This window comes from Anser cygnoides, chromosome Z (genome assembly GCF_040182565.1).
Source record: "Anser cygnoides isolate HZ-2024a breed goose chromosome Z, Taihu_goose_T2T_genome, whole genome shotgun sequence".
Lineage (NCBI taxonomy): Eukaryota > Metazoa > Chordata > Aves > Anseriformes > Anatidae > Anser > Anser cygnoides.
The window spans coordinates 7,319,426-7,344,186 of record NC_089912.1 but is presented as its reverse complement, the minus strand read 5'-3'; the positions used below and the strand labels follow the sequence as shown (position 1 = coordinate 7,344,186).

At 36.0% G+C, this 24,761-nt stretch overlaps 1 protein-coding gene across 2 annotated transcripts in view; it reads left to right on the top strand.

The window, feature by feature from the left end:
- XRCC4 (X-ray repair cross complementing 4) overlaps positions 1-24,761 on the top strand; it is a 188,981-nt gene that overhangs the window by 109,269 nt on the left and 54,951 nt on the right. Inside the window, exons 7-8 of one of the 2 annotated variants that reach the window (XM_048045658.2) lie at positions 12,733-12,871; positions 16,289-16,343. In XM_048045658.2, coding sequence (XP_047901615.1) covers positions 12,733-12,871; positions 16,289-16,328 — 179 coding nt within the window. In that variant the 3' untranslated portion in view covers positions 16,329-16,343. Of the gene's footprint in view, positions 1-12,732; positions 12,872-16,288; positions 16,344-24,761 lie in introns of those variants that run through there. The other variant, XM_048045656.2, reaches the window with a different exon arrangement.

The following is a 24,761-nucleotide window of genomic DNA, read 5'->3' as shown; positions in this document are numbered from 1 at the left end:
TAATAATTTAAATAAATTTTTGGTAGCAAAAATGCATGAAAATTTCCTAATGTAATGAAATTGCAATATATTCAAAATGGAAGAATATTTTCTGCTTTTGTATGGATTTGTTGAGCTTTCTAAATTACTAAGGAACAATGAATTATTCCTGTATGTGGATATCCCCATTTATTTTAGAGTCACTGCTTACTGAGGGAGGAGCAGGGGAATTGAATGAAGCTTTGCCATACAAGCTCTTTTTTGCCCTTAAGTAATATCTCAGGTTGCTGCATACTGCAAAAGTCTAGTCTGAATATCAGAATGGCTTAGTAGTAAGATTCTTTATCAGAAGAAACTAGTGTGCTTCCTAGGCTTGAACATATGTTGTTGCCTGTTATCAAGTGGGTTTGGTGATTTAGGTAATCAACAACCTGTTATTTCCATTTTAATAAGCATTTTGCATGGTGCCTCTTGGCCCTCCCGACTGGTGGGGATTTGGCTGGGGAAGGATACATGGAACATTAGCACAGCTCAGGGCATGATCCCTTTTTTTTTCTGACTGCCGAGTGGAGTTTTTGCCATATGGAAAGACCATCCCAGAGTTAGTGGATTCCAGGGGAACAAAGCCAGCTCTTTATAGTGAGTCTGGCTGTGACTCTTACCATCACAGCACACAATCACTTTATCTTGCATCCTGGCTGTGTATCTCAGATGTTTGACCAACTCAGGACCAGGCTATTTGTCATAGACTTCTGCCATTCATTTTCACCATTGCCCTGCAAAGCTTCCCTGAATATCTTTCAGCTTGTCAACAAGAACGTGTTTCATCGACAATTTCATGAAGTAGGTTAAAGCCCTGAAAATGAGCTCCCTTTTAACTACATCTTCAGCTGTGGTCTGTTAGTGGTGACCTTTGCACACATGAACAACTCAGCCAGATCAGTAGAGCTCTGCAGATGTCCAGAGAGCAGATAAACAGCCGGGTCAGAATGTAAACATGAGCCTTCAGTCCAATAATAAGTTTTATGATCCATTCATGGTGAATAATAAATGATTAATAAAATTTAAGGTTGTGCTATGTATGTGTCTTACAGAGTTTTAAGTGTTTAAAAGTTTCTAAATCTAAATAAAAGTTGTGATTGACTAGACCAGACTCCTTGTTCTGGTTAAGGCATTTTAATTGATAATTTTTTGTTAGTCATTTATTGATGTCTTTATAAATTATCAGATTCCAAGTGCAATACTCAGTAATTGTTATAATAAATATTAATGTATTGCTGCTTCCGAAGTACTTATTGAGGTCTTTACATTTCTTTAAATATATTCTCAGAACCTCTTAGAGGAGCCAAAATTACCTGTAGCATTTTCCACAGTAAAATTATCCTGTGATGTTGATTGAAACTGTGCCAGTGCATCTGCCATAAAAACATTAATGTCATGTCTGACTGAGACACATGCACCTTCTATGTTCATCATTTCTGAATCCATTATAAGACCTTAATGGCAGCTGTATATAAAGACATGCCATAATGACATCTTAAATGCTGTCTTTAAATTCACAGCATGAAAAGCCTTTTAGAAACACTGTGTATGAAAAAAGCAGCTAGCTAACAGCAATTTCTGGGTAATATTCCTGGTATGTCTTTGATTTAGTGGAGGTTTTATATTAATTTCAATAGAAATAAATGGTTCCAGAAATCTAATGGTGTAAATAGAACTTTGTTCCTGGTGAATGACGCTTGAGACATTAGGTCAGCTTGCTTGTTTCACAGCAAACGTTAGATAATGCGTGCCAGAGTTTGGAAGTATATCTGCTGGTTGTACAAGAAGAAAAAAAAATATATACCATGAAATAAAAATCTAAAGTATCTTAAATTTGGAAAAAAAAGCTGTATACGTACAAAAAGCATAATATGAATATTCCAGAAGCCCCTTCTTTAGCAAGACTATTAGGAAAAGCATCAGCTTCTCATGAAACAGTCTTTCAGAAGGAAGGCATTGGCTATCTTGTTATAATTCTGCCCAGGACCTTGTATAGTTACTTTCTGGGCAGGGGCCTTTTATTGTTCACCTCAATTCTTATTAAAGTTAGAAAAAGGATAAAGGAAAAGATGGAAAAGAAGGTACTACCAAATCATACAGACTTCACCAAAAAATTCTTGAAATTATCACTTAAATCCAGAGGATGCTGAAGCAAAGCACAGGCTTCTCCGTGAATGTCTCCTGTACTCACATCTAACTTCCAAGCATTTCACTTCCGTGTTCAAGACACTGAATACTTCAGGTAGTTTCAACTTTATAAGGTTTACTTCTTTTGTGTTTTTGTTTTGTTTTGTTTTCAAATATATGTCTAAATTAATTTTCTTAAATTCAGTGTTTTATACTAATGACATGACCTTTGATCCTGGCAGTACTACTATTGGATTTGTATTAATTAGACTTAATCCTTTCAATTCCTTTATATCAACACTGATAGGTTGATTGTTATAACATATTTTCAGTTGCTGAAGAATGTTGTTGGCCATTGGATTGTCTCACCTGGCCAGTAGATCCCAAGCTTATCTGTGGTTGAGCCTTGCTTGACAAAACCAGCCATTTCCTTATGCCTACCTGCCCCAAGACTCACCATTTCCTCCTAGGAACGTTTCCTCCTAGGGACCACCCTACCAGTCTCCCTGCCCTCTCCATCAGAGCAGAGCGAAAGGGGACAATCCCCTCCCTCACCCTGCTGGCCATGCTGCTTTTGGTGCAGCCCAGGGTACAGTTGGCTTTCTGGGCTGCAGGTGGTGCAGTATCAGATGTTTTGCACAAGTACAGGTAGATAATGTCAGTTTGCTCTTCCCTTATCCATCAACCCTGTGATCAAGTAACCATTGCTTGCGGCTTACACACAAGGAACTGAGCATGGCTTTTCATCAAGGTCATTGGTAGGATCAGCAACAGATCTTGTGTCCTCCTGACTGCAGTGCAAACCCCTGCACATTGAATAACTTTTACCCATATAAATTTATTTGTAGTATGGGATGCCAGAAGATTGTGGGTGTTGGGAATAAGTAATTAAGCCTATATTCTGCTTATAGGTTCCAGGAGATTTTATCCATGTTTTGGTAACCAAGGATGACTTGAGTATCAACACATAGCCACTAACAAATATTTCCTGGGGCCTTGCTGAAATTAAATTACATTATCTACAAAGCATCTAAAAGTGACTGTGATTTTTAGTTGACAAGAACATAGACAGAATGAAAATTGGAGAAACTAGAGGTAAAAGGCATGTTAGTAATTTTCTGAGTAACCAACCACCCTTGACTACTTCCAGTACTTAGTGATGCAGAACCATTGTGTGAACTGCAGCAGATGTTTTTATTTCCTTTTTGCTCAGTTAATTCTTATTCAGTGTTTTTCATCTGAGGGTGAAATTTTGAATGATTATCCTTTATCCGATCATAAATTACATATGTTCATGTGGAAGGACAGTTTTAATGTAGCTGTCTAGGGTTCCAAGGTTAAAAACACGACTTTATGAAGAGAATAGTGCTTGTGTCACTTTTAGTGTAAGTTCTTAGACTAAGTGACTTTCAAACTCGAAATCCATCTTTTTGTCAACATCCATCTTTTCATCTTTTTTAAAACAACTCCAGCAAAAAGAAATCCATCTTTTTGTCAACAATCCATCTTTTTGTCGAACAAATAGGACCACGCATCGTTTATGTTGCTATATAAATATCATAAATAGCAAAATAGCTTCTGAACTGAGTGCAATCTTTGCATAGATTTTATAGTATTTTGTTACTAATCTGTAGTAAACTATGTGCAGACAAAGTTCCTGCTTAAACATAGATTCTTATTTTAGATTTTTCCACCTTTGGTGAACCTGAAGCAGAAATATCTATCTCCCAAAATGAAATTTAAAATATAATTGAAAAAAAATCTTAGGATAGCCTAGAAAATACCACACAATACCATTAGCAGTAGAGATTAGTAATTTATTCAATGCCAGCATCATGAAAACATACATTTTGTGGAGTTATTACAGCCCCTGGCTTCCCTCGAGTTGTGCTGATTTCCTCAAAAATTGTTTAATGGTGAAAGAAATCATTCTTGTGGCATGAGAGTCTAAGCTTCATCTATTTCAAAGCACTATGGAGCAAATTCAGATGGTAATATAGGTTATGGGCTGAGTACAGCTTGCACTTCTCTGTTTTTAAGGCTACCTTCAGTACACAGTAGTAGATCTCTCTAGCTAGATGATCCCTGCAGGCTTCTCAGTGAATAAAAAATGCCGTGTGTCAAGATGATGATCTTCTAAACTAGTTTCCTTGTACACACATGCCATAAATAGCATTACAGGTGACCATTTTATGTAAAGGTTAGCAAAGTAATCTCTTACTGATCTCAGGTCGGTAAGTAAGTAATGTAATTATCATACTTCAAACTCTTCTTTAGGACTGGCTTTCAAATGTCAGTCTCCACAGAACTAGACTGTGGGTTAGACTTAGTAATGGGTATTACCTGACATGTAGCGTAACCTCAGAGGTGATATTTGGAAGCCCAACGCTGTCAGTGCCAGGGCTGGGGTCAGCTGCATGGGCTCGGCAACATAAGCTATAGACACCAGACAAATTTATTTGGCAGCGCTGATGCCAGCACTGGGTGGAATTCCAGTCATGATGTATATGTTTTACATGCGTAATGAGAAATGACTTTGGGCTCCACTACTTCACATTGAGTTGAAGGATCACAGCCCAGAATTTTTTTCCAAAGCTTTTCTTAGCTTCATGTTTTTAATCCTTCCGTCTGTCTGTCTTGTTATTTTGTTTATTTGACCTGCATGTTGTTTCATATCTCCTGGGGACGCTGTTCAGAAGCCTCCTACCTCCACCCTGGGTGGTACAGATGATCCAAGTAGGACATTCAAGGGAGTCCAGAGAATGACTCAGCAAATAGACACACCCGGGACAGTGAGCTCATCCAGACCTTTTCAGATGAACACTTTTTAAATGCTCTTCCCTGAACTTGGATGCTCTGGCATGCTAGACGACCACACATCCAACCATGGTACGCAAAAAGTAGTTTCATCAGGCAGAATTAATACAGAATTTCAAAAAGGATTCAAGGGCGAGAGATGGAAGAGGATTTCTAAAACTGCACATAATAAATCTGGACTTCCAGCGGAACACTGTAAGGCCAGAGCATGCTGTTGCTGAGCAGCCTAAGTCTCCACTTTCAGCTAGTGAAAATCCACAAGGCATCTGAGTTGCCAATATTGCCTTTGGTTCTCTCAAGCACCCAAATAAAAACAAAAAAAAAAAAGAGAAAGCAACTGTAATTGTTAGTATGTTTTATGTATTGAAATAGCAGTCTCTTATCTTTCACCACTTTATAATGGAGCGTCTTACCTATGACCCGTGTCAGGAGAGATTTGAGCACATTATGAAGCTTTCCTGTTACATTGTAAGGTGAGTACTGATACATAGGCACTGGAGACATCTTCATATGCTGCATGCAATGAGTGTTTTCAAGATCTCCGTGTTACTGATAAATCATAATCTTTGACGACACTTAAAACCAGTGACTTTCTTAGAATTATGGCATTACTAAACTACTTTTAGCAACATGCGCTATTCTGGATTATTAAAAATGAGTGTCTCATCTATTGAAGTACATATGGTCATTGAAATATCACATAACAAAGTATTTTTAAAAGAAGGGCTTCTATTAGGGATCAGGATTTTGATGATTAAAATTAAAGAGCTCCTTCACAATCTCTGCAGATTTTGTGGAAACACATTATTTTTTTCCCCTTGCATATTCTGACATATGAAAAAAGACTTTTTCATGCTTCCTGACCAAACTTGTTATTTGCTTTTCAATTTTAGCCTGATTTTTTTTTTTTGGCAATCTAGTTTAAAAACAGTATGAGCTAGTAACAGCTGAGCACCTGAGTTGTCTCAGATAAGTAAGCACTGAGAAGTAAACCATATGTCAACCAAATTTTTATTAAAACTTGAGAAAGTTTCACTGCAGGTTTGAAATAGTATTTTTTTAGCTGAAGAAGAGATTTGTATTTTGAAAATGTTTGAAAAAGTTTGACATAAGAATAGGCTTTGCAAATAGAAACATCTAGGACATGGGGCAGTTTGTCAGTGGTAATACAGTCTTGCACGGTGAAATGTAAACTTCCTTACTGAACTGAATACAATTTAGAAATTTGGTATAACTGGATCTAAACTTTTTGCTAGAGTTGTTTTAAAATGTGTCTTCATAAACACTTCCCATGGCGATATTCTTTATAAAAATAAACGTTAATAACTAACTGACAGAGAATTTATACAACTGCAGTCTTAACTGCCTTTAGGCTCCAGGGGATTATGGTACAGTATAGCCAGATTTATACAAAGAGTGAAATGTAAAATAGAACCAAAAAAAAAAAATGCTGGAGAATGGTTCTTACTATTTTTCTAAAATTGAAATAATGACATATTCCTGTTACTTTCACTAAAGCATATGCATAAACTATAAACACTGGTGTTTCATTTGGGATCTCTGGGTGATCTATAGGGATCTATTTCTTGTGAAAAATTATGGCCAAAATGTGTGTGTTATAAAGTATAATTTTAGCATAGGTAGGAGTGGTATTTCCTAAATTGCCTGTCAAAAATGAGTTAATCCTACTTTGTAGGAATTGCCTACATCAGTCAGACATATTCATTTCCATACCCATTCATTTAGGAGACTCTCTGCTGAGAATGTCAAAAAGATGCTAATTATTATCAGCTCTGGTGATCCCTTGGGAATTAGCCTTGAGATTGAGAAACCACATAATTACTGAAGTTACACTATAGTCAGGGATTAAAGTGATGAGTTCTGCTCCCTTTCTGCCTTTTTTTTTTTTTTTTTTTTTTAATTTCCTGGCTTGGGCAGCAGCTGTCACGCACGGTCCTAGCTTGCTTTAGGTGGTTGTTTGGTGAGCACTTTGTCCTCTTCCAGGACAGTTTATCTGCTGCCAACGCTGTGCAAGGGCAGCAGCAGAAAGGCTGTAAACATTGTAGGTGTAGCCTGGTAGGAGCCTTGCTCCCTGTAGCAAGGGACTTAATTAAGTTAAATCATCTGCTTCATTAAAGAGAGACAGCAGAGCTTGGAAGTTCAGCCAAGTAACTTTATGGATCATGCTACCTGGATATAAACAGAATTAAAGCAGGAAATTCTGTTCCATTAACAGGGGGACTCTGAGAGGAATTTAGCAGACCTTTGGCAGCACTACTATCTGATAATCTGAACAAATTCTAATGACTGTTCATAAATCCTTACTACTCTGAAGGAGTCCTTATTACTCTACAGAAAAAGGAATCGGGTAAATTTTCATTCAGAGCAGAAATTATAACTGGCAGACTTTTGTATTGCTGTTGATAATTTTCAGGATAGGAGGTTTAAGTAAATGTCAGTCCTTTTATTGAGGATGAAGTGTCCATGTCCCTTGTAAATTTTGCCTGTTTATTCTGATCTAGGAAAAAAATATTTTATTTTTTTTTCCTAACTTCAAATTCCTTATTGCAAGCAAAGCAAGTTCAGAGTATTAAATAAGTTTTAATTGGTGGGTCATGACAGAAATTTAAATTTTCCTTGAACCCATTTGACGTTGATGATTGGTTTTGAAATTATCATTTTATGTCCTGATAATTCAATAACATAAATCTGATAGTAGCTGGCTGTTCAAATATGTTTTTCTGTGCAGTGTTTCCTTTTCTGGAGTGACTGATTAACCTAAAATCAGTCCAGTATTATAAACAGTGGGACAAATCCCATGAGATCTATGACTGTAGGGCTCTTATTTGCAAAGGACACTTCCCATTCTAATGTAACTCAGCATGCTGAGGAGTACAAACATTCAGAGAGAAAAAATGGTTTGGTCAAGTGAAAACAAAAAAAAAAAGGTTAAGTATTTAAGACAATCAAAAACATATTTTAGGCTAATTAACAGTGAGACAGAGGAATAAACAAATGGGAAGTGTGATGTCATCTTCAACTGTAAATATTGAGGCCCACATTCTGCTTTCATCCATATTACATTAAAATAGATCATTTGCAAAATGGTATTAAAATGCATGGTTTTAATCTGGGCCTACGAGGAGCAGTTTAGCTAAGCAAGTGTAGCAGCTCAACCAGATTTTTGGGGTGACAGAAATGTATTAAATGAAGAGATCTTTTCCTACATCTTAATATATTCTCACAAGGTGGAGGGAAGTTAGGTCTGTGGCTGTGCTTGCTATATGTAAAATCCATCAATTACAATTATTTTGTTGCTTGCACTACAGCTCTCAGGAATTCAGATGCTGAGTATATTTTATATGTGTGTGAAGTTAGGTCATTGCAGGCAAACAGATTGCTCAAATTTAGAAACTTTCTACTCAAATTTTGCTTATTTGGTTCCATCTATATGTATATGTATATTATGGCAAAACTAAGCTTTTAGTACTGGTTCTAGTCCTTTAATGAGTGTAGAGTTTGCATGGAGAAAAAGAGCTGGATTCTGTTTTCTCATGTGAGTTCCATACTGTTGTGAACAATTAGACACCTCCAAGCTGTAGAATTTTTTTTACGGGTGATGATATACAAAGAATGAAGGTTTTTGTTGTTGTTTGTTTATTTGTTTGTTTGTTTGTTTTCCCAAATTGATAGGTGAATATGATAGATTGGAAGTATTTATTAAAGAGTTCGCTTTTGTATATCAATAAATTAATGCAGAAGTCTGGGAGATACGTTAAAACACAACTTGACTGCCTACCTTCAACCAAACTATACAAATTTATTTTAAAATGCCTGTAGTTTTCAGGAGCCATGGTGTCTACACAGCTGGGGCTTTGGCATTTCATTTACTTTTCCTTCAGGTGTGTGTCCAGATCAAGTTGCCATTCTTATGTTTTTCTGTGAGATTTTTATCACGGTATGGCAGAGCTAGACTATGCTTCATTCAACCATTTTAAGAATCTCTTTGCAACAAGCTTAGTCTCTCTTCCTGCACGAGAAATGACAGCAGGCCAAAACCAGTACTTCTAAGGATTTCATTCTTATATGATGTGCTTAGTCTTCTTTAGTGGTTTCTTAATAATGCGAAAATAGTAAAATAAATTGGAAAATATAGAAAGGTGTTCTTCACTGTGTTTTAGGACACGGCCCTGATGCCGTCAGTCGAATTAGCTGTCTGCAATGAGACGTCATTGCTCGTGGGTTCCCTGCTAAGGTTTTTCTGCATGCCAGTGGAGCTGGGCATTTCCCCAGGCAGTGCCTGGATGGCTGGAGACTGCTGCCAGCAGAGAGCGTGGAAGGGCCGGGGCCATTCTGCTTGGGTGCAAAGGGCTGTGGAGAAAGGCTCTTGGGTCTCCAGGAATAGTTCCTGGCTTCTCCTGTACCAGGGTAAAGGCATCTTCTGTTTGCAGGCCCCAGCATTAGGGGACTGTATTGATTTCATTTCACTCCTACTCTTCCAAACCAGGGAAAGATATTTTTAGTTTCCGCTATAAATTTATATCTAGGATATCCTTTTTTAGTAGAAAAGTCCCTCTGCATGTCAAATAATAGCAGTCTTCAAAATGACAATAAAAAATAAATCAAGCATTTTTATTCAAAGCCTTTAATCTTCTTTGCAGAAATATTCTTTTAGCACTTAAATTATGTTTCCCTTTATTACTGTCTTGTCAATCTTGTTTTTGCAACTGTCACCTTCAGAAGGCATGCTATATATTTGGAACATTTCTTGATCAATATTTGTTGTTTTATAGGGTTTATTGACTGGCTTTCATCATACAGCACTCTTTCCTCTATTTAAATTGCTGCATTTTTTCTCAAAGGTATGATGGTACTCCATACTGTATTATATAATTTCAAAGTAAGAAACTTAATTTAGTGAGAAGTAAAGGAACTTTACTTCCTTAAAATTGTAAAAAAATCAGACAGAATGAAAAAAAAAATCAGAATGAAAAACTCAGTTTATATTCAAGACTGTCCCCCATTATTCCAAATGCTTTTGTGTCAAGCAATGATTTTTTTTTTTTTTTCTGAAGCTTTCTTTGGCCTTTAGTCGAGTACTGTAAATGAATCAATCCCTTAATGACATTCATTTCTGGGCAGTAGTAGTGGGTATTAGTTTAAAGTCTTATGGTGATGCAAGATATTTTAAGCTTCAAGCATATGTCATCTTTTCGTTAGAGGTTCTAACCATAGTGGTAGTTAGGCTTAAAAAAAAATCCAGCAAAAAAAGCCTATGGTGATGAACTATTATGTATGAGCCAGTCTACTGCTACTCATAAGACATTATCTACACTATCTGGCTGAGACACCTTCTTCTTGGTATGATTAAAAGAAATGTTCTCACAAAAAAAATTGTTATTTTATTGCAGAGGTTTATCATTTAGGTCTACGTTTTTTATTCTGTTTGATTTTAACAGGTCATAAGAGCAAAATTTGTTTTCATTGGGAAGATTTCATCTGAGGTGTTGGTAAAAAATTAGACCTTTCCCAGGCTGAGGTTGGGAAATAAATGCAGTATATATACTGCAACGACTAATATTTCTCTTCCATTTACCTGACATGAGCATGAGTGGGACAGCTGCAGTAGACAAACGGGATTTGTGTCTCAACATTAAGCAGTGCTGAGCATGAGCATCTCTCTACAGAGCACCATTATATATTCCACAATTAAAAGCACAGGGACATAATTTAACATCAGCAATGTGATAGTTTTATATATGCAGTTAACCTTTGGATCTACTTTTTGTCAAAACAGAGTCTGAGAGGAGAACAACAACAGGGAAAGATAAGAGCTACAATAATTAAATTACTCAAGTTTGTTGGTGTATAGTTCTTTATATGGTTCTTGACAGTGAACCATTTTATGTGTTTTAATTAAGAAGGGGCTGACTTTGGGAATTGTTTTTGGAATATACAAAACAGTAGGTATACATTAGGTATAGCAGGTATAGTTATAGTAGGTATACATTAGGTATACAGGTATACTACTCTGAATGTGCTGTCAGTAAATTGTAACTAGCAGTCACGAACATGTTTTCAACATTTAGCACTGGAAAAGTATGCATAGCTAGTTAAAGTTTAGAGTGCAGGATTAGGCTGTAACTTAATCTTTTCAGCATTTATTACAGGCAGCATACCTTGTCTGTACTGGACTTTGAAACTTGTTAAGTTTGTGCCTTGGAAATATGTCAACTAATGCCTGTTGTCACTCTACAAAGATCTGCAAGTCTATATTGTATAAGTATAGTGCGTGCTGGTGGAAGCTAGGAGGTTCTGATGTTTAAGCATGTGCTTATTTGTAAGCAATAGTTGCATTGGCTCTAGGAAGACTCTGTTTGCATTTTTAATTTAGCGGTGTTCTTGGTCAGAAACAGTTTTTTAAGAAATAGCAAAAATATTTTGTGGGTTGCATATTTTCTTCCTGTTTCAGTTTCAGAAGAGCTGAATAACAAATGTGAAAGGAATGCAGAAATAGGACCCATTATTTACTTTCTGTGAAAACCTTCAGTAATGAATCTCTAATCATGGTGTCTTTCATCCATGTAAAGATTAAAACTTCCTAAAACACAGAGAAAGCAATAACGAGTGAAGTTACCATAACAGCATCAGCCTCAGTCAACACATTATTATTTAATATATTTCAGTTGAAATGTGTGCTTCTCTGGATATCGTTATCTTAAAAATTTGAAGTAATTAAAGATTTTATTTTTAAAGCAGGCATACCAAATAAAAGCGTGCTACAAAGTCTTGATGGCTGGAATAAAAATGTCTATGTATCATGTGAGCATCTAGCAAGGGAGACTATGGAGGGCTTCTACTTCAGGAGGGATATGATTGTCTTGACATTAAAGCTTCAAGGTGATAACTGTCAAAGCAGAGAGGGGATTGCTTTTTAATTGAGACAATGCATCTTTTATGAATTTACATGATGAAGTAATATGAATGTGAAATTTAAATTGTATCTGAATGAATCTGGATACAGCCTACTTTACTTATCTTAGGCAGAGGGATCAGTGGAAACCTAGACTGGTCATCCAGTTTTGGGTTCTGAAGAGCTAGGAGTTCTCCCCGTTTTCCTACCAGACTGCAGCCGCTCTGTAATTCGGGGAGATTTACTCTGAATCGGGGCCACCTGTTCCATGGGTGGAATTGTAAAGTGGTGCTACCTCATTTTATGCACTGGTCTGCTCCAGCCTTGGTGTACAGGCAGCAGGCTGTCCGTGCTGTCCATCAGTTTTTCTGGTCATTGACTGCAGAGACGCTACAGCAGAACCCTTAAGGATGTATGGCCTGGTGATCTGTGGTAGCACAATGACTGGGACATAACGAAGTACCTACCAGTACATAGCATAACAGCACTTGACCACAGAAGCAAGCATCTTTAAAGGCTTTATCCTAGTGAATATTGAAAACTGGAGTTACGTGAGAGTCTACAAGGAGGCATCAGGAGACCGTTAGTGTATTTCTAGTCCATAACTGCCCATCTTACTCTCTAGTGACTACAAAGAGATGCCAAAGGAAGATCATCTTTCTATTTTAAATTTGTTCTCTTTAAATTACCTCTTATGTCACCTATTTGTTTTGACACCAATTGCTGTCAAATCAGAGTCTATCTTAGCAATGCAGTGATTTTAATAAAAGTAAAAAATAGTTTAAGAAATATTTGTAGTACTTTGTCATCGGGGTTCTTCTCAACTTTGGTCTTTTTCCTTTTGACATCACCAGAACGAAATGATTCCCTTCTGGCTAGCCCTGATGTCATCAATACTACTCCAAGACGAAAGAGAAGACAAAGGACAGTAAAACCTGCTGGAACAGGAGCTAAAATGGCTACTTATGAGACAGAAATGCCAGCAAAGGAAAAGTGAGTACTTCTGAAAACATATTGAGGTGTTTCTGCACTTACAAATGCTTATTCTTTTTGTATTTTCTTGTGCAGTTTCATAATATTCAGAGTATTCTGAATACTGTTTTGTTGCACTCTTTATAGTCATTTACACTCATTTTGTCCAGCTTTGAATAGACATGAATGATTAAATGCAGTCAGTCCACAGGGCTGCCATATGATTAATGGTATCTTCTTCCAAATTGATACTTTTGTAAGATCAATGGTAAATTAGTTTTGAATTTTTTATTTCCACCTTTTATCTGTAGTACTCAATGTGTAATAAATTGTCTAACCAAGCATAGGCTCAGACCACAAAGACATTTCCAATGATTATCAAAGATTTCTGTAGTTATTAGCAAGAAATTTATCTTATTTTGACATAAAAGATTGTGATTTGATGCCAGCTATTAATGTTAAAAGTTACTATCCTGTTTCATTTGTAAAAGAAATGATTATTTTTGAGAATGGTCTAGAAAAATATCAAATTTTGCTCTTCTGTTCTGTTAGAGTATTGTATATTACAATGAACCATGCCCTTTGTCAATTATATGTAGTCAGACAGTTTGATTTTGAGAGTCTGGCTGTGTTTGCCTGACATATAATTTCACTCTTTTTAGTATTGATTGTGGAAGGAAAACTTCCAGAGGCAAATGATTGCAAAGGAGAATAGAGAGGCCTTGGGCCGAGTAATTCTCTGTATGAATATCTGAGTCCTGTGCCCAGGGGAATGACTGAGATGATATTGGTATTTTTGTTATAATTCCTTTAAGTGAGGCAAATTTCAAGAAAAATAGAGCAGCATTATGTTTTTCATTCTGTGCAAAGCATTTCTAGTATGCTTGCAGAATAAAGTCAGAGCTGAATCTGGAGAGTGGGTCTTCTTGTCTATGCCATAATTAGTCATATTTTAAAGCTTACTAAACAGAATTTCCATTCTGTCAGATCTCTACCTCTGTTTTAATTTTGCATTTACTATGTATTAATTGCATTGTAAACAACTGGTTAGCACTCCAGGTCACAGCATTGTTTCAGATGTGACATACCTTACAGTACTATGAAGGTGTGTCTGATAGTAAAAATCTGTATGCTTTTTTCTGATCCTACACTGATTTACAAAATCAAATGTGATATCATTGTATCCTGGCATGTGCTTTTGAATCCTTTATTTAAGAATTAAATGTGGTCATGGTAGTGCTCGTTCTGTGATTAGATAAGAATGTATTAGATCTCCCTTGTTTACCTGGAAAATTACAAAAGCAGAACTGCATTCATTTCCATCTTGCTGTGTGTTTTTCTCAGTGTCCCTGCTCAGTACTTAGTTTTCAAACTTCATCTTAAGTCCTTTGCTGGCTGCTAATCAAGCTTTCACTCAATTTGTTTGGCTAATAATTTTTACTTCTCTTCAGCCTGTCAAAAGTAGGAAGATGTAGAATTAGTGTTGTAATCCAGTTTAGCAAATACAGCTGTCTTGTTCTGTGAAGCTTCTTCAGTAATTTATATTGGTGGAAAGCTAGATCCTAAAATGGTGTGAAAGGTTTTATCCTAAGCTGATGTTACACTGGGGTCTCGTCCAAAATATTTTCCACTATTGTGTCATTTAGCAAAAAATTACAAATCCAAGCAAACCACCCCAGACTCCTGGGGGGAAGCAGGGAAAGGGAAGTTGACCTCTAAACTCCTTCACCTTTGGAAGTGGTCCACGGCAAACATGGAAGATGCTCAGCCCTTGGAAGAGTGTCATACTTTTCTGTTTGGCAGAAGGATCAAATGACAGATTGTGATCACCTTCATGAATGCATGACTGAGTCCTTATTTCTGAACTCTCCTGCACGGACCTGCAGAAAGATTTGATTCTTTACTTGTAATGTAAATATTTTAAAGTGCTATCTGATAAAGTCATAGCCAACAGTTCTTGCTTCAACAAACTAAAGTTTATTTAGTGGTGTTTTCCATTTGCAAGTTTTGCTGACATCATCAGTGCTTGTTTCATGTTTGCCAGGCAATGAAAGAGCAGTTACAAACCAAACATCAAGTGCATAATGTTGTCTTTATATTCTTGCATTGTAACTCAATTGATACAAGATCCTAAATAAAAAGAAAAAAATACATCTTTTGAATGAGATATATTTCTCATTCATGAATAAGATTTAAATTTTTTTATTTTTTTTTGCTTCCCAAACCAGAAATGAGGACCTGAAGGCTATCAATGTATTTTAGACTTTTCTTTTGAAAATACAGTGTTACGCAATACAGTTGTCATGTTATCACATAATAGGAATTATATCTTAAATTTTGTTTACTTGTGAGATTTTAAGAAAGTACCACTTATGCTTTAAGTTAAAAGCATCTTAAGTAAACACAGAGTCATGACAAATGAAAGGATTCTGTTTCAACAAATAGTTTAGATTTATGGATTGTGAGACTAGTTATGTAGTGATTCTCTAGTTTTATGGAATGAAAATATATTCTCAGATATGACCAAGAACACTGAAAGGAATGCAAATAAAAAATTGTTTAACATAGAAATTAGGGCAAAAGGAGTACTGCCTTTCTTATGCATTGTGTGTGGATGCAGTGGCAGGAAAAGGAGTTGAATTGTATGTCTATATAGACATCCATTATTTGACAATTTATTGAAGGCTTAAATCAATGCTGTTAAGGAAACCTGGGTAAAATGAAACTTATTGAAAGTAGTGTAGCCTTGAGATCAGCAAAGAATTGAGCTAGGATTTGTGGAACAAGATTTGCTAAATTAACTGCTAAATTATTTGCTGAGATAATAATGTTCTTCCGGGTGAAGCAGAAATTCAGCATAACTAGTCAGTCACAGAACTGCTGGGATTGAGGTTTATCTGTCTTTGTAGCAGGTTGTTTTCCAATCTGAGATATACCAATGAAAGCGAGCACATCTTTAGGCAGACAGACGCTACTTATAGTTGGTAACGGTCAAACTACAGTTCACAATTTATGCATTTTTGAAATGCGACAAAGGAATTTTCTTAGAGTTCATAACATGATTGAGTTAGGAAGTAAAATAAAATTATGCTGATTCCAGTTAATTGTAATGGTATTTGTGAAGCTTTGACTGTAACTTAATATCTGGCAATTTCCTAAGGTGCTAAGCAGAGATAATATGTTAGGCAAGTTAAGATGCAAATTCTGCTTTTTGTAATTTGCATTTTATACTTGGAGGAGAAAAATTAATAAAAGCAATCCCAATCCACATGTAGAAATTATGCTTATTGATGCATTAACCAAATCTCTCAGGGGGCTCTGCATATGAATAACACGACTAGCTATGTATAATATGCATACAATATAGAGGCTTAAGTATATGGCCTGTCAGCCTGAATCCTATACATAATTTTTTATTCCTATAATTATTTTGCTCAGGAATATTGGAGTGCATTTGAGAGAAGATAGTATCTACTGAAGATGCTGGCAAGAAAGCTTTATAAAAATCTTATAAATTAAGCATAGTCATTGGATACAGAATGCTCTGTTAGATTTGTATAATCTGTAACATGGACCAAGCAGTGCTGGAGTCTGTAGTCTAAAGAAGAATAAATTAGCAAAAACCTTCCATTTACAGTTTGCAATCGTTCCTTTGTTTCCACAAGTAAAAAATGATCTTTCTGATTTGGTTTAGCTTTTTTTTTTTTTTTTAATGTAAAAGTGTAAGAAAAGCAAAATGTTCTTTTTCTTTCTGTCAGTTATTGCTTACTAATGAAAAATCTAATTTTATGCTCTTCATTCACACATGGGTCTTATCCAAGGAGGAAAGCTTTACTGGATAAGACACAACATTTCTCTACATGATTCTCTGTGCTTCAAAATGTATTTTTGTATTGATATTTGACTACTGCTGGTTTATTCCTTCTTGCTTTGATTGATGGAACTGAATGACTGTCAGATTCAGGCCTACATTTAAACTGAAGGAAAGAGATGCTTTCCCTTAACTTCAGTATGTTTGGTTTTGCTGAAATATTTTGAAGTATCCATTAGCCCCACCGAATTTGAGAAGGTGCTTGCCACCAGTACTTTAAATCTTTCCTCACGCAACTACTACTTTTTTAGAGAGCTCAAAGTGTTCGACATATATTAGGAACTCCTCAGAAAGACCTTTGTGAAGGAAAAAAATCATACTCAGATGTTGCAGGTGGGTACCTGAACAACCACTTACCTTGGCTGCAAAGTGCATGTCAAGGAAGTAGAGGTGGCTTCAGAGCAAGGACAGGATGCTGCTGATGGGGCGTTTGTGCCACCTACATTGCCATCAGCTGCTCTGTCAGGAGGGGCCAACGAGAGAATGTCGTTTCTGTTTTGAGTTTTTAAATAAGATTGTCACGGTCCTCACGTTCAGTGTTGGTGCTTGACTTGAGGGTCTATTAAAGTTAGTCACGCATGTAATTGTGTGTAGGATCAGCTGCCTAGTTTGTACCTGTTAATGATAAACACATTTTTTTTTCTTTTCGTACTCATCCCTTTCTGTGCTTTTGAAAGATTTTTACCGTCTTCATAGGTACATACTATTTATTTGGAAAGAAAGCTCTCGGCTTTATATTACAGCACCGAAAGAAGCTAGATTTGGCCTTCTGTTGATAACCTCTCACCCCTTTAAAAGCACTCAGAGCTTGTGCTGTGCCAGGAATCCCCATGGGATCCTCTCTCTGCATTGGTTTGATTTATTGCTTGTGGGTCACATTTTTGATGTTCTAACACACAGTTTACTCAAAACATGGTCGGCCACCACCTAGGATGCAGGTAGCAAAACCCTTCAGGGTTTCTCGGAGGGTTGCACATAGACAACAGTGTTACTGTCTCACACGTGAAGTAGTTCTTTCCAGTAAAGGTTTAACCAAGTGAAGTTTGGATCCCAGTGAAAATGATACCATAGCCTTCCATGGTCCAGGGAGGATTATAAAGTTTACACCACAGCTACCGTCTTTAAAGAAGGATCTTCCTGGGAGCACACGTTGACATGCCACTTTTTTATACACTGAATGCATTTATTTGATGCAATTGGAAAGAACTTGTAGAGCTTTGTGTGGTGAGACAGAGCGCTCTGATCACAGGTATGCACATGTGAGTCCTTGGAGTGTCTGTGTACCACAGTGTAAGGTCATTGCTACCGTCATAAATTTATGAAACGCAGTGTTCAGGAAGCTTTTGATAATTTAATCATTCAGGCTGGAACACAGGTTAGGAAATACCTTAGAAGCGGACAAGCAGGTTCATTTGAGAATCAAATGTGACAATTAAATTAATTTATTTTCCAGTAGCTGAATTAAGTCCTTTCTGTGTTTCATTCATGTTTAGTATTCCCTTATTTAAGATGAACAGGAATCATTTCATTAAGATGGTTTATTTCTTTCCTGTAGTGCCATGGCATTGGCAGCAGCAGAAGCATACCAGACAGACTGTTTTGACTAACCTGCATGCCTGTTAAAGGTTGTACTGTAACTCTATGTGGCCTGATGGGAGCTTTGATAAGTGATACTAATCTTCAGTTTTCTGAAATATTTAATCTTGCGTGACATTGGAGCAGAAAGAAGAGCCGTGTTCATTACCTGTGCTGTATGACTTGTAGCTGTACAAAAATAGAGTACAGTGAGAGGAAAAAGAATAGAATTCTTTGATTAAATGCACAGTAACATCTGTGGAAAAAAAAAAAAAGCAGTAGCAAAACAGCTAAAGTAATTCCATAATCAACTGGAATATGTAAGGCAGAAATACACCACAGTACAGTTGCCTTTGCTTTCTGTTTATTTTATTTTATTTTATTTTTTATTTTATTTTATTTTATTTTATTTTATTTTATTTTATTTTATTTTACTTTATTTTATTTTACTTTATTTTATTTTACTTTATTTTACTTTATTTTACTTTATTTTATTTATTTTATCTTTATTTTATTTTATTTTATCTTTATTTTATTCTCTGTTTTATTTGAGTGGTAGATAATTAGAAAAGCTTCCACAGTCCATGTGGGAAGGGATGATTTATTTCCATGGAAAGCACAAGGAATTGTTATCCACATCACCATTTCTCCCTACTCTCGAGGGAAAGAAGGCAAAATATGAAGGCTGAAAGCCCGAGGCAGAGAAAAACGAGCATTATCTGCTGACCTCTGAGGCTGCAATTTCTCCCGAGCAAAGCCACTCAGCTCTCTAGTTTGTAGCACATCTCACCAAATTTTGTGTCTAGTAATAGTCTAATAATTGACTGATGATGGATAAGTTATTACTCTGTAGGACAGACAGGATTGTACTCTGTGTTTTATCAGGGCACGTTCTTTAGAGCACGATTTTATTGCAGTGACAGATCTGGTGAGATATATATCTCAAATGATTAATCTATAATGTATTTTAATAAAACTGGTAGCTCTGAGATTGTAAAATGATGGATTAAAAAATGGAAACAGTATGTTTTTCCACTACCTTTCTAGTAAATATTTGGTGATTTTCTAACAAAGCTTTTATATTGGAACAATGCTTGAACTAAATTTTATATTTTAAGCCTCTTTTAGGTAGTTTTTTGGTTGGTATATTTTAATTTATAGCATGACAGATTAGTTTTGTTAAACATTATGATCTCTGCTGGGGGTAATTTAATATTTTAATTTTTAAAATATATTTTTTAATATTTTAATGGGATACCCTGCTGGGTATTTTAATGTGGGAGGCCAAAAAATTGCTTTTCAGGGGTAAATTAAGGCAAGAAACAGGAAAGACTGTGTGGCTGAGCTAACTGACAGTACTGGAATATTCCCTGGATTTTAATGTAGAGCTGCCTACAGTGTTTTTGGTCTTTTGGGTGGAAGGGTGAGAAGAAAGAAAGGACTTTGTATTGAATAAAACAAAGAAGGCAATATTTACGTGTCTATATATATAATAAATATATAATATTTAAAAGCCTCTATACCTCCTTGTGATTTGTATACAGCAGCAAATGTACACTGTTTTTATGAACTTTTCTGTAAAAGGCTTTTGATAATGGTATTGATTAAACCTTCATTTCCCAAAACAGCTCTTCAGGCAAAATTCTTTCACTTCACTTTTATTAGCAAGAAACAGGTAGTGTAGATGACTATGATTTTGAATGTATGCACTGGCAGGAGATTAGGACTAGGCTGATGGAAAACCTAAGCAACCACGCTTGCCAGCTCAGTCCTGAAATAAAAAATAGACAGTGCAGAAGAATATGAGATGGAAACTTGGCTGTATTAAAGAGATAAAGCTGCTTCAAGTATCTGTTTTATTGTTCATTAAATTGATCATGAACTATGTCTTCTATAATGGATTAAATTAGAGTATTCCATATAACATAATTGTCTGTGAAGACCAATGGTCTTTTAACTCATTATGGACTCCAGAAAACATTCTGGAGATAGTCCCATACAAGAAAATAGTTTAAAATATGGGATTTGGAAAATGATTTCAAAAATACTTGCAAACAATCCTGTTCCACTGAGGCGATTGCTCAGCTTCTGCTCAGTTTGTGCTGACTTTTCAAAAATGGGATTCAGAGCACGAAGCTATTAATCTTTTTAATTGTATTTCTGTTTGTCCGTTCTCTGTACTTACCTTTTATGAATCATGAATTATACTTTCTTCCTCTCTTTGCTCCCTGGAAAACTAACCTCAGCAAAGCGTGGCTACAAAGCTGCTGTTTAGTAGTGGCAACACTTTTCAGTGTCCTTCTGCAAAAGTGATTACTCCTGCGTATAAAACGCATGTAACTAAATCCATGCAATTTACCTGTCCCATAGCAAATTCGCTCCTCAAACTCTGAGGGCTATGTCCTACTTGTTCTCGCCTGCTTAATTTCACTGATTGTTCTTGACTGTGAAGACCTACATCCAGCCAGAAAGAAATACTGTATTGGAAGCTTAAGTGACCTGCTAGACCTCCAATATATTATGTTTAATATCAAGTAGACTCTGTAACATTGTCTGTGACTTTCTCTCCATCTCCTGTTATGTGTTTTACATCAGGTTCATTACAATTACAGTTTCATAGTTCCCAGGGATGCAGTTGAATCTGAATAAGATGCAGATATCAAGATATTTTCTTTTCCAGAATGCTTGAAATCTAGTGCAAAAATATAGAAAAACCAAAGGGAAAAGGACTCCAAGTTAAAAGGACTTCTGATGAGTTTTGTTTTAATCCTGTATCTTCTCTGTTACAGAACAGGATGATCTTTCAAAAAGACTTGGAGAAGGAGCAAGAAAAGGTCTGGAGAGTAGTATAGAAAAGGGTGAGAGTTGACACCAGGCATATTCTTGAGCAAATAGATGAGAGGGAACATAGCGAGGGGCATTTATTATTTGTGCATTTGCTTTTTTATTGCTCACATATATGTGTTTCCCCAAAGTAGTGCATTAAGCACCGAAAACCCATGGCAATGGATTTTCAATAATATTTAGAACATTCCCAAATCTGGTCCGTATGGATAAATACTCATAAATTTATACACTGTGACTAATACATATGGTATGAGCAAATGCACTTTCATGGTCCGTTGAGAGGACTCATCTGTTTCAGTCAACTTGCATCAAGATTCAACATGACATTAATCAGTATCTTTTTGATGAGTTCTGCCATCTGTGAGAAGGTAGATAGCACATTCTTATGTATCAGTCTAAAAACTTGTAGAGTAAGAGAGAGTTGGACAAATTATAAATTATGTCTATATTACCAAAAAAATTTACTACCCTTTCAATTACCTTGAAAGTAAACAAAAACAATAGCTTATTTAAAGCTGCAGATGTACAGAATTATATTAATACAGTCCTTGTTTACATAGAATACCACTGGAAGACTCTCTTGATTACTTAATAGCACTTAAGTAAATCCCTTACTTTATTCAGCTGTCAAGCTATTCATAATAATTTTCATGTAGTTGTTGCATCATTCCAGCTTGTACATATGAACAGTATTATGAAAAGCAAAAAATACTTACGAAATTTATTATAAGCTTATGCTTTCTTCATATTGTTAACTGTATAGCAACTATTGTAAGCATGAATACAGGCTCGGGATAAAACTGAAAGAAAATGTTCAGTATTCCAAAAAGATGAGTAAAAGATATGTTGAAATGTATGTTAAATAGCAAAACTGAGCTAAAATAAAAGGCTATTTTTGAAATTATCTCGATGATTCAAAAAATATCAAGTACTAAGATAAATTAAAATCTGACAACAGTCTAACCAGTGACATTAATATTTGATTCTGTATGTTCAGAATGATTGCTGTAATAATAATTAAAACTGTGGGAAAGGGTGATGTGCATGAAAATTCTGTCGTTTAATGAAGACAATTGCATTCTAGAAATAGATGAGAATTCTAATGTGCTTCTTCTTTGAAAACTGACAATTATTTAGGACTGTAGAAATAAATATTTTTTATGTGACTAGTGTAGGTATGAGAAAGAGAATTTGACATCAAGGTAAGAGACACTTCTGTTAAATTTAAAAATAATACCTCTTATATTGTGTTTCTCCAAAAAAGGCAGGGTAAAGATTTTTAAACTGGGAAAATAATTTGTGCAAAGATTGCTGAAAAGGTGGTAAATGTAAACTTTGAAATAATTCTAGGTTTTGTTATCTGTTTCACAGAGAGGGCTGCACTGAACTTTGCAAAAACATAGAATGCATCCTTTTTCTTTCTATATTGAGAAATTAACCATGTGCTAATTAAAATTATCCAGTTCTGATTTATTATTTGACAAAGGAGGAAAACAGTTACCAATCCCTAATTTACAGTTGGACCTTCCCCACTCCATTCCCCAGATTCCTAAGCAACATTTTGGAATATTTTCATAACGGTTATTTTTTGCTCTGAGTGGAATATGGTGCTTGATTCATCACTTCAGTGTTCCAGTGCAACTCCCTAAGCCTTGAAGTTACACAAGTGTAAAACTGAAGTAAAGTGATGATAAATCATGTCACTTAGTTTCTAGTGGTGATGTGAATCAGCCAGACTATTACTGCTTTTGTCTGTCTGGACTTGCTCCCTTGATAACTATTAAATTACGTGGATAAAATTATATTTTTATTGAAGTGTCCTGAAAAAAAAAAAAAAAGTATTTTATAAAGAAACTCCTCAGGTCTTTAGGGTAAAGCACACCATTAAATAATAAAATATTTCTACTAATAATACTTTTATTTGATTTGCTGTCAATCATACATATAGAAGGATTTTTCTGCTTGGGTTCTGTATCATTGACAAGCAATTAAGAAAGAAACCTTTAGTATGTAAAGAGTCCTGTTTAGTTATGTAACTGTTTAGCTATGGGAATACCTGAAGATGTTCAATGGGAAAAACAGTCACTTGGATTATTCACTTGTGTTGGCAAAATCCTGCACCTGCAAGCACCTGAATACCTATTTCAGTTAAAGTCAAAACATATTTGAAAAAACAAACAGAAGATACTGTCATGATATGATGAGTTTCCTGTTGACATTTTTTAAAGGATTCAAAATACTTCATGAGCTCCAGATTCAAAGTTACAAAAAGTGCCAAAAGCACCAACTTTTTATCAATGCTAGTCAGAGCAATCCCGGAACAAGTATAAGGAGAACTCCCAGACCAGTTTCTCTGCCACCAGTGCTAATGGCATGAGAGGGAAGCAAGAGGGAAGAGGAGCAGAAGGGAGCAAAATATCCTTGCTACAGCATATATCAAGTTTGTGCAGCATACCATCAGTATACATGTTGTACTTCCCAAAGCTGGGAACAGCAGTGGTTGGTTAGGCCAACAAGCCCAACCACAAGGTAAAATGTCCTGTTTGCCCATTCGTGAATGGTGTTGAGTGGTTAGTGGAACACACAGTGTGCCCACCACGTTGTGTTGTCCAATTCTCAAGCTTAGCACCTTTAGTTGGGTGGTTGCTGAGAGCATAGCTCTGGGGAGGTAAGGGATATAGCTGTTTGGCAGTAGGAGGGTGAGGAAACTAGAAGCATTTACGTACATAGTGTGAGTCCTGGGAAAAAATGAGGCATATCTCAAGCCAATAACAAAAATTATAAGAGCTGGGGTTACTGTCATGATTGGGAGGAACATTCAGTGCTGCCTAAGACTTGTAACACTTTAATAATTCTTTTGTGTCAGACCTTTCAGCCTTCTATTTGTCTTCTTGGTTTCTCCTATCCGGCGTAACACTTGAGAGGTGTATATCTGCATGCCGGATATGCATCTACACCATTTCTGCTCTAAGCAATACCACCTCAGACATCATGTCTTAGGGCAGAAGTGGGAATATTTGTTAGACTATTTATTCAGCCTGACTTGGTACAGGATGTTGCCAGCGACCACAATACTAAATTCAGTGTCTGTAATGAAGTGATTTGCTTGGTTGAGATGATTCTGATGCTGTTACAATGTTTCTTAGGCTAGATTTACAAAAAAGTTAGTGTTTCATGTTACCATAAGACAGTGTTAGCCAGGCACTCCTCTTTTTCATGGTTTGCTTACCACTCCCAGTTCTGCAATGAGTCCTGTGTCCTTACATGTTCTCCTTTTGCCAAGCTAAAAAGATACAATTTTGTTTCTTCATTAGTTTTAACCTTTCTGTAGCTGAGATCTCTTTGGAATACCAGCTCATTTATAGAGAGGTTGTAATGAATACAATGCTATTTGTTTCACTGGCAGGTACATCTTCTGGTGCTAGTATTTGGCTGGTCAGAATTTTTACAGGTAGCAATATAAAAAAGACTTCAAAATTAGACTTTTGAGTATGCTGAAAGTGCTTTTCAAACACCTTGGAAGTTAGCCTAAGTTAAAAATCAGTAACAACTTTCCTTTAAGGATGAAGTTGAGCTACACAGGGCTTGAAAGTAATTTACCAAAGACTTTTTAAACTT